Here is an 11,056-nt window from a genome sequence, read left to right as displayed (position 1 = left end):
CAAGAACTACTCCCTCCAAAAATCTGGTAGCTTGGAGTAATTGCATAATGTTGTCATAATACAATACAAAACTGTGATTGGTTCAATTTAAAGTGGAATATTCCACTATAATAGCAACGACTAATTAGTCTTAGTTACGAGGTCAAAGGTGATAGAAAGAAGCGGCAACACCAACACCTAGCTTGCAACATTAAATCAGTAAACAAGATACAAAGTAATACGATGCTATACAACACAGGTGAACGTTCAAACGATTGAAAGTTCTCGAAGCCATATTATTATTATTATTATTATTATTACATCTTCATTACAGGATATAAATGGAACAACCAGAACTGAAAATGGACAAGCCCATTCGAATTAGATACTCGAACTTTAATTAAAAGTTAACCCGAACTTGGAGTTACAGGCAACAAAGATGGTTTAAATTCTTCAAGTGCGCCGAAGCGACTGAAGCTGTAAGTTGAAACAAGCAAGCTTACTGCATGATCAAACAGCAATAATAACAACAATCGAGGTTGCCCGTGTCTAAATGCAAATTAATGATAGAGTTACTAAATGTGGATGTTCAAAAAAAAAAATATTTTGCTCGTAACTCTGTCAACTGTTAATTGAGCATCGAGTTATTATTTGGGTGTAGTACCTGAAATATGGGCGAAGTCATTTATGTAACTCAGTGTTCTGTAATTATTCTATGCTAGTTCCAGGGCCGATTTGATCTTGCCACTAACGCAGCTAGAACGCGTCATGGCAGTTTAATTGTGTCTTTCCGTTTTGGGCGTTTTTGTGTTGTTTTGATCACTAAATACTACAGAAAAAAAATTATGGTAACATTTAATATAAAGCATTAACCACCGCCAAAGGCGAATACATGTACAATGATAATTTACACAATGCACGACTTCTGCTAGGAATTAGTGTTAAAACTTTCACAGTGACAAAGAAGATTATTCACAGTACATTTCAAAAAAAAAAAAAAAACACTATGAAATTCAATATAGGTACAGCAATTAATGTGCAAACGCTTGGTGACGTAACTGGTAAGTTGTATATTGCAGTGTCAAAGCGATGTCTACCTGGGGTGGGTGTGCTCTTGTACTTTATTTTGGGATGTATTGAAGCCTGTGATGTAACTTGAAGTTTATCTGGTTACTTCCAATGTTATTTTTTCACGAGTTATGATAGTTCTTTTAGAACGAGTTAGTAGAGTCTTTCACGTTGACAATAAATTACGACGACTGGTCTGTTCTGCCGCGCCCTCTACAGTTGTCGTCACGTTTTTATATGTTAATGAGTAGCATGACTTCCAACCAATAACCAACCAATAAGAAAGGCCGCTTTTGGTCCGACTTGTTCTACGCAACTATAACTAGAATATTTCGCACAAGCGCACGCATATTTTTTGAAGTGTTGCGCTCCCGGACCCATCAAGTCACTGCATAGTAGGATTAAGTAATACCATTGATTATGCTGCAGAATCAACCAGTCGTGGTAATTTCACGTCGGGCCACGATTTAAGAAAAATATATATAATGACCAAAGCTGGGCCAGTTCTAACATCGTCGATAGAGGGCTCATTAAACAGTACAAGTTAGCGTGAAGCATAGCACTTACTAATACTATTAAAATAACGTGATTCGCAAGTTAGACGATATTTAACAAAAATAACTCTACTATTTGCTAGCTGTAATAGTCGCAGCATATTGAAACTGCCCAACATATTTCCCTTCTTTGGGATCGAGGTTTCCACCCCAGCAGACGACTAGAACGTAAACATGTTGCCACTCGCCACGAGTGGTACTCAGGATGAGGGTGTTGCTAGGCAACTGGTGGCCATTGTACTTCTTAACATTTGAGCTGATGGTGCAAGGAAGAACGTCGCAGACGTACTGGGTATAAGAACTAATCCCGTCCGTACCGAAGACGGTCGAATCAATCGTGTAGCGGTCGGTGGTCTGAGGGTTCGGGCAGAAAGTTACGTCCAACAGAAGACCCTCTTGATACGCCAGCTTCTGGCTTGTGGAAATTTCGACAATTTCGGAAAGATAGTAATAATCGGCGTCGTCTTTGACCGGCGTATTTGGTGTGAGATGACTCGCCTTTGTACCGTATAACTGAAATTGATAACAGGAATAAGAATAAGTACTTACTTACCGTTACTGGACTTTGGATCCTATGTGACATGTAAAATACAATTGATGTCTACACACATAATTCGAGCTCGCTGTGTTGCGACCCCGATTTAAATCTAATGTGCGAATGCTCAAAATGCACTAAAAAAACAAACATGGTCTTTACAAAGGCAACACAGTGTATCAAATTGCGCCTAAATTTGGTACCGAAGTACAACAGATTCAAAATACGCTTATAAATAAATAGCTAGGCGGAAATACTGCGAAACCATTTATTTTCATTGACATTTAATTTCACTCTTTTGATATTTTGAGCAATTTCACTGTGTTTTAATTTCACTAATTTGTCAAGGAAACAATGAGTTTTATTGTTATTTTACCTATCAGCGAAAATAGCAAAACTAAAACCCAGGGAATAATTAATGCATTTATAGTAATGAAATGTGTCCAACGTCTTAAGGTAGCATTGTCGACAACAGTTTTGATTTAATCATTTGGCATGTAAATTAAATACAACAGTTACTGTATGCGTAAGAAATACGCGACGGTATTTTCCTGCAAAAGGCCGAGAATTGCCGAGAATTGCCGAGTATTTCCGTAGCTTTGTTTGTCATTGAGCTTTTTCGTCATGACGTCGCTGAATTATATGTGGAACTGTCTGTTCGTCGACGATTGAAGCTGGACCATGTTATACAATCCGAGTCTATATTCATATGCAACGTTTTAAGTTACATTTTCCATTGAATATGCATGCAAAACATTTGATTTTTCCCGTCCGAATTTAATTTATACAGAATGACTATTTGACACTGCGTCCGAATAATTCAAAAATTACTGTAAATTTGATTGTCAAAACCAATTTTTGATCATTATGTCTTTGAAACTAACTCGCCCTTGTTCTATTACTTAAACAATATTGAATTCCCAACAGACGGGGAATTTGGCGGCCATTTGGATATGCAAATTAGACAACTAAAAATCCAAAATTTCGCCTGTGAACCTGGTTATCGGGTTCAGCATGTTCACATTATGTTAAAAAGTCTGGTTCACAACTTTTACCCCAAAATGCCTATACTATCACTAAACTACTCCGAATCCAATATAAACCCAAAATGGAATCATTATTGCTGTTACCATGTTAAATCACCATCAGAATTAAAAAAAAAATGTTAAATATGATTGGAGGTCATTTTCTAAATAAAAATCGATGTTCAATAATATAAATATGACAATATAAAGCTATGACGTCATAACAACCTCTGATTCTGGTAGCGATGATTTATAACATGTAAAAATGGGCTGGCACTGTGGAGTCCTTTATTCTCTAAGTATTTTGCATATCCCTCTATTGACAATGCACATCTGTCTCGTAAACAATAGATGGTGTAAAGTAATGTGGTATATATGTAGTATGTGAATGTGCTGACAAATGTGTTATATATATATATATATTTATTATGTGTATTTATTTTATCTCATATTTGTTTATTAGCATTATCTTTCTTTGGAGGGTTACCATTAAACATGTGGGATTTTGCTGTCAATGTAAAACACGTGGCACCAAAAATAATGAAAATGACGAGATAACTCAACGAAGATTTTATTCAGAATGGTAGTATATATGGAAAAAGGCGTGCCTCAGACTTACCTTAGACTGTTTAGGACTGATTCGAATAGTCATAGTGAATGTTACAGCAAAGACTCTGCCGGCAGTGGCAATGACGTATATATCATTCGTCGAATTCCAGTGAGGCACGAGGCAATAAGGCACTGCTTGTCCTGACTGGATGTTGGAACACAAAGCCGCAGACTCCGGCTGTAAATACAGAATAATCACCAAAAACGCAATTTTAATAAATGCAGTTTGTAGTTTTAGTAGAAAATACAGTTTTCTGAGTGGCGAAAATCTGCAAATAATGTCAAAATTGCTGACGTTTTTTATTGAAAGGAAAACATTCTTAAACCGCAATTGTGACGTCACAATATAATTGCATTTTACGGTCACTGTATTGGGGAATAACCACCGTGGATGACAGAAAAAAAGGCGACACAAGTTCTTTTATATGACATTTATCGTAAGTGTACTATTTTGGACCGCAGTAAATTTTTAAGGAGTCTGCTATATTTGTTTTTCAAGAATATGTTTTGCAATGTATGATCTGACTGTCAACTTTACTCCCAAAATCTGGTGAAAGAAAATTTTATAGAAGTGCTAAACTTGTTGGGGATATAATCACCGACATAAGTACTAGCCCTTGTCACCGCGCAGCGCATATGCATGATTTCTTAGTTTCATTCATTCATTCAGAGACGTGACCAAATGCTGGGGATATTCCATATAGTGTGGATATAAGCTAAGCGTCTACAATTATAGCAACACATCGAACAATTCAGCAATTTAAAAACAAATATTTCGCAAAATAAAATAATGCAAGTTTTCAGAATCTATGAGGCATATCCACGGATGTTTGTGTACTAGCGACATTTATAAAACTTTAACCAACCAATGCCTGTTAGGTCAAACATTTCAAGTGTTTTGGAACTTTTCGTAGAATTCGCAAAGTCTTCTGTTAAAGATGAGTGCAACTTCCTTCACAATGTTTTTTTTTTATTTATAATACCCACGACTTAAAACCTGTTTCTTTTAGATAAGCAAAATAGTGTGATGTTCGTTCCACTGAATGAGCTCAACGAGTTGATTGGTGAGGGAATGTATACGTAACGAGTGACTCATGATTAATAGATGTGTGTTCATCAGGAATGCATTCACTGAGAAACACGTTTACGAACTTTTCCGCCATTTTTGGTCATGCCGGCTAGTCGCCTCGCCAGGTACGTAACATCTAACACGCGTGGAGACCAATGTTTTAATGAGTACTGATTATTCAAATAATTGAAACAGAGCATATAGTTTTGACGGACCTTACCAGTGACGTGTAGTGTACAATAACGGATGTTCAGATAGGCTAAATATCAAATGTGAGTAGCCTATTTTGAAACCACTCGACTCGATTCAAAACAAAATGTATGACCCAACTAATGCAACACCTGACCGATTATGAATGAAACAGAAATTTGATAAATCCCCCAGGTCGACACAAATCGTCAATAAATTATTTTCATATCACTTATTCTCTCGGCTGATGTATAATGGTGTGAACCGTACTACGCCACCAACGGCAATAGTTATAAAACACCTTTTTACCTGTGGTGTTTACAAAGGGCACTTAACGGACGTGCTGCATTCATAATGAAACAGTACAAATCACCAACAATCTGTATTCAGGCTTTCAAAGTTTCTCTCTGAGAGCATACATAGCATTTTATTGAATTATTGAGTCTATTATATAAAATACTAGTAATCGGCTGTCGAAATTTGTGTTGGCTAAAAACGAAGGATTTGCCAGGATTCTGTTCTGTATCAAATCAGTGCGACTAGTAGTAACCTAGAATAGCAGCAGTTGTTGTGATTCCGAGAACTCGGACATCTGGTCTTTGAAAAATATTGTGAAACTGGTATTTTTCGACGATGATGAAGATACTGTCTCTTTCTGGGGGGGGGGGGCTTGGTACGGTGGGGGTATGTATGTACTGGCGACTTGCTCTATATTATTATCAGAGTTGTACCCACGGGCCCCGATCTGGAAGCCAGCCAATCTGATGACATCTAAGAAATAGTATCATCCGTAGATTAGCCAAAGTCATAGTCGACATATAATCTACCCGTTTCAACCCTTAATAGATTTCAGGCTACATTTACAATCCCCATAGATTACAATGCAAGAACTTACATACCTTCACTTGACCTATTTCACACACATATCCAATATGTAAACTATACAAACATGTTAATACGCGTGGGTTGTGTACTTTTAAAAAAAAATCGCTAAAATATGTGTACCTTTGCGGGGTCGTCGACTACGTAGAAATTTACTATGCCTGCATTGGGAAGCCACATGGGGTTGTTGTTGAGCAGAACCGTCACATTCGCCGAGGATCCAGCGAACTGTTTGCAGGTACTAGCAACGAAGACTCTCTTCTCTTCCAGCGATACGATTTGTACATCACGTGTCACGAATCTGGTGCCTGCTTCGTGGAGATCGTCCTTGTAAATAAGAGTCTGTGCACCACCAAAGTGAGCTGTGAAAACGAGAATATTGAATTAATAACTACGTAGCCGTGACGTCATACCTTTATACTGCTACACAATTTTACTGCTTCCACTGACTCCACATTTCGCGGAAATCTGTCTCAGGGCGAAGTTAAATCAGTTAATATTATACAGAGCAAACAAAATAACACATGGACGCCATGCTCGTCACAGTCAGCTGATTTTGTAATTCAGTCACGTAAAGTGGTGTAATGTGTGTGCAATTCGTGAAAACCAAAGATATGTGTCTCACATAGTATTTTATACGATGAAGTGGTGTTTGAAGCACAAGGTAAAGCGTGCAAAATACAATGCAAAATACGTGCAAAAAATATTTCTAGAAAATCCGTGCTAGTACCTACGTTTCTAAATTAGACAAAATATTTCAAACTAACTCGCATCACCATGGAAACATCCATTTATTTACTCATATTTACTGAAAGAAAATTATCAAAAATCCAGCTCCATGTGAAATACAGATCTTGATAGCATTAAAAACATATTGGAAATGGACCCAGTAGTCTCTGAAACCCGATATGGCATGTCTAACCGACATATTTAATAAATATACACATTTGACGAAGATCGGTTTTGAGGAAGTAAAGTAAAGGTGTCTCAACGCTGTACTCCCATCTGAAAGATCGGCGTTTCGACAATGAGTTATATATTAAAAAATCAAGTTCAAAATCAAATCATTCGATTTTTATGGCATACGTTAGGTCCGGCTTGCACGCAATACGCGAGATGTATGTATTGGTGACATATTGTGATGGAAAGTTATTTAAAGTTTTTTTTTGGTAAATTGTAGCCAAATGGTGTATAGATTTAAATCCACTGTGTGTTATTAATATAGCAGGTATGATATGCAGTCAGTGTCAAAAGGTCACGTAGATGAAACAACACTGGGGAACGTGAGGTTATTTGTCTTCCTGACAACTGGACCATTGCCAACTCTGACTCAGTGCAGGTTGTGAATTTACCCGGAAAGGGGGGGGGGGGATACACCTTTGCCGTGGTTGCTTGAACGGAGAACTAACTACCTTTTACATTTAGGACTACTTGGCACTCTACTAGTGCCCTGAATATATTATTGACGAGATTTATCTTCAATCTCCTGTTATCAGACGGAGACGATTGGTTGACATCCCGGTGGCCTGTAAAACGCGCAGAAATGTTGAAACACTTCTATGACCCCAAGGTATGACCTCAGAGTGAGAGAGCCCTCTGTGGCAAAGAAAAGTTGAGAGCTTGTGATTCAATAGACTTAGCATAGCCCCAACTTGAAGCGGTTACCATTCGAATCGAAGTTTGAATATAAATTTGCTCACATATATGCAACATGCAACGCGTGTAAAGTACAAATAAATTCGAACATGCGCTGCGCGACGACCGCTGTCCTTTAACAGCGGTTGGATGAAACCAATTCCAGTGTTATTTAAACCGCCCCGATGTGTTACAGTTTGAATCGTGAAATTTAGAAATATTTAAAAATCAAGGGAATGAATGTGTTTTGTTGCGTACTTACATGTATTAGTAATTTAATATGTTAATCAATGAGTAATCAATTCTTGGAATCAACGAAACCCTATCACAGAGTGGTTGGAACGCGGGAGACAGCTCTCACATTGCTTTAGAGCATCCTTAAGCTAACGGTATAAAAATCACAAATATCACATAAATTATACACGTTATTTTCCAGAGACGTGTCAATTGTAAATGGGAATCGAGAACTCCTTTGCACGTTAAAAATTTATATTTGTCACATTATGCATTGTAATAAGTTATAAACGCCTCGGTACGAACAAGACTGGCTATTCTTCGAGACTTCGAGACTTGTTTTTTTTTTTTTACGTTCCTTTTTTTTCCTAACACGCTGACTGCATCAGGCAGTGATATTTTTTTGTACTATTACTGGGGAAAATATTGTAAAATGGATCCCATGCATAATATAAGACATAAGTTTCTAAACAAAATTGCATTTTTACGTATATTTATCTCAAAAGTCTACTAGTATATAAACTATAAACTGTGTACATTGTCCTAGTCATGTTTTGTATGATTATTGTAAATATTTGGATGTGATATCTGTGATGTCCAACTTTAGAAAACATTCATATATTTTACGTAAATGCATACAATTATTACTACTCTCTGGCCATTACAGATTTTACAAGATCTATTGAAATATGAATGTGCCATGTGCAAGGTCACTGACCGACAACACTCGTATAGTTCGCGTTAGTCGTAGTTTACTGAACGAATGAGTAATATTCAAACAGAAATCGCTACCTTTGCTAGTTTTTTTTTTTTCAAATTCCGAACATCATTTGCCAATCTGTCTCATTGATAAACCGAATCGTCGGCAATTGATGTACAGCTAGCATTACATTAATGGAGATCATATTTACCATTTTATGATTTCTTCATGGGATTTGCTTTTTAAATATTATAATCAGCCGTCAACTTCTGAATATTCATTATCGAGTTGTCTTCCACATCAGCAATGATCGTATGGGTAAAAACGCGCGTCACAGTATATTTTCTTGTGACGCCCCTCATTTGCGAATACGGCGACAAAACGATGCTATGAAATCGCCAATATTCGCGAAATAATAAAGGAATAATTACATGAGGTATATCCTAGTACACTACTTACCAAGTGCCAGCAACAGAGGCAGCAATACAATCGGGGTGTGCTTCATAGTTTTGTGTCTGGCTGCAAAAGGGTGGTACTGAGCAAAATATGTTCTTGCTCTGACTATATATAGAACGCATGCACCTACTAGCCATGCGCAGTAGATACGTAATCATGTATGATGTTATTCTAGATGCAACATCCGGACGAAACGCCGTCCACGTGAAAGTGACCATCCACCTACGTGAAAGTAACTAGTAGACTAAACGGTTAATGATCAGGCCCATCTAAAATTGTGTTTTGAAAACATATCGAAATCTATAGAGCCATTACGTCGACAATAAAAAAGAATCCCGAACGTCTGGTTTGTCACAGACTGATTTTGGTACACTTGGTCACTGGCCGGGCGACTAAGTTGAACATTGTGTAGGTCTACTGTTGAGTATTTTTTTGCATGTAATCCATGAACCTGGCAGCAAAGCAATTATAAAATGAAACATTTGTTTCTGTTTTGTGTGCATTAAATGTTGAATTTACGTTTGATAACGAAAATAGATTACTGCGTATTTTTATTTGTAATCGAGGGTCGAATTAATTCAGGACAGTGATTAATATTTTATATCAATTAACGGCCATAAATAAATACGTGTATGTTGAATATTTTGTATATTTAATTATTAATTCCTTGTTATTTTTACAATTAATATCTTTTGTAAATAAGACGGATTTGGGTGTCTATATCACATGCCATATCAGTACCCTGCCGAGGTATTCTTAGCAACATGGAAAATCCCGTGGAAATGTCAGTCTAAATATAGAACACGGCGCAATCTACACAAGAGATATGAATCATCATCGCCAGGTCAGTGACTTGTTAAGGCGGGTATTTTCGTGTTAACGCTGAGTCATGGTTTACTATATAGCAAATTGTTTCCTTTCATTATTCACAGCTGTATTCGGGGAATAGTTTACTCATGTATTCGGGTAAATTTGCCTAGTCACGCATGCGCATTGTCTGCGTTATCATGTGATTAAAGAACCCTGGATAAGGAAGTTGCATGAGTTGTTTCTCAAGACAGGTCGACTAAGCAGCAGCTCGTCTTCGTATGCCTCTCTTACTATGATCGCTGTCTTACCTGATAGTGACGTTTGGCATAAGTTATAACTGGATGTATAGGGGGATTGTTTGAGCTATGTTTGTTGGATTGTCGTATAGTATAATATTCAACAGGCCCGTCAGGATACGGTAGGCCCCGATTTCCAGATACTAGCATGCGTTGAACTCTCACAAGTGATCATTCTCATACTCAAATGAAGGGAAGGGGGTAGCCACTGTTCGTTAATTACTCACTGAAAGGTGTGACTTTATGGGGACTTTGTGTGAGGTTCTCTCATCGTTCGCGGGCGCTTGTGCTCAGTCTATCCTGGTTAACACCAGGATAGTATAGGGAATGACTTGCCATAAAAAAATGGACTACTATATTTTGGAGGGAGAAGGGTTGGTCAGGTTAGAGACTTAAGTTTAGGCATATATTTTTCAGGTAAATACATTTTGTTATTTTATTTCCCGACAACATTGATTGTGTAATATTTTGCATCTATGATTTCTTGGAGTTCAAGGAGTCAAACCTTAATACAATAAAAAAATAATATGTGTCAGAGGAATTGTTAGCATGAATTAGATATAGGTGATATTTAAAATTAATTAACACATTTTTGATCAGCCTATTCAAACGACAAACCAGTCGACGGATATTATAAACATTGCGATAAAGACTTTCCGTTTTCGACATTGTGAAATTTTTTCCGAAGTGTTTATAGCTCTGCTTTGTTTTAAATGCACAATGTGATATCAATGTGCAAGCAATTACGTCGACATTTTGTTTATGTTCCGCCCTCACACGTCGATCTCTTTCACCGTATAGTATTACAAATTCAAAACTTCATGTATGAATGTTAATCGAGGTGATGTTTTTGACGAAATGTCGTGCACCGGTAGGACGCTTGGAACTCGGACCTTTCGTTCACGTTTCTTCACATGCAGGCGTATCGTCGTCCGTGGGTGTTTTTTTTTTCATACGAATATATGATGTTCCACACGTTACACAAACGGCATATTCCTATTTATGTAATAGTAAC

The 11,056-nt window shown here is 37.3% G+C and overlaps 1 protein-coding gene across 1 annotated transcript; it reads right to left on the bottom strand.

Moving 5' to 3' along the window:
* Positions 1–1,636: 1,636 nt before the first annotated feature.
* Positions 1,637–9,053, bottom strand: LOC102803704 (uncharacterized). Its single transcript, XM_085499156.1, has 4 exons — positions 8,939–9,053; positions 6,034–6,272; positions 3,781–3,948; positions 1,637–2,114 (listed from the first exon to the last, which is right to left on the bottom strand). The coding sequence occupies exons 1-4, from the start codon at positions 8,982–8,984 to the stop codon at positions 1,674–1,676; spliced, it is 894 nt and encodes a 297-aa protein (XP_085355282.1). The 5' UTR covers positions 8,985–9,053; the 3' UTR covers positions 1,637–1,673.
* Positions 9,054–11,056: the final 2,003 nt, after the last annotated feature.

The sequence above is a fragment of the Saccoglossus kowalevskii genome, chromosome 5 (genome assembly GCF_978046115.1).
Source record: "Saccoglossus kowalevskii chromosome 5, keSacKowa6.1, whole genome shotgun sequence".
In the NCBI taxonomy this organism is placed as follows: domain Eukaryota; kingdom Metazoa; phylum Hemichordata; class Enteropneusta; family Harrimaniidae; genus Saccoglossus; species Saccoglossus kowalevskii.
Note: the sequence above shows the minus strand (reverse complement) of the source record. Positions and strands in the feature narration are given on the sequence as shown.

Excerpts from the sequence above, each read along its gene's own strand:
- LOC102803704 (XM_085499156.1), bottom strand. The coding sequence starts at position 8,984 with ATGAAGCACACCCCGATTGTATTGCTGCCTCTGTTGCTGGCACTTG. Across the intron at positions 6,273-8,938 it reads GCCTCTGTTGCTGGCACTTG|CTCACTTTGGTGGTGCACAG; the intron begins GTAAGTAGTGTA and ends TCGTTTTCACAG. Across the intron at positions 3,949-6,033 it reads TAGTCGACGACCCCGCAAAG|CCGGAGTCTGCGGCTTTGTG; the intron begins GTACACATATTT and ends CTGTATTTACAG.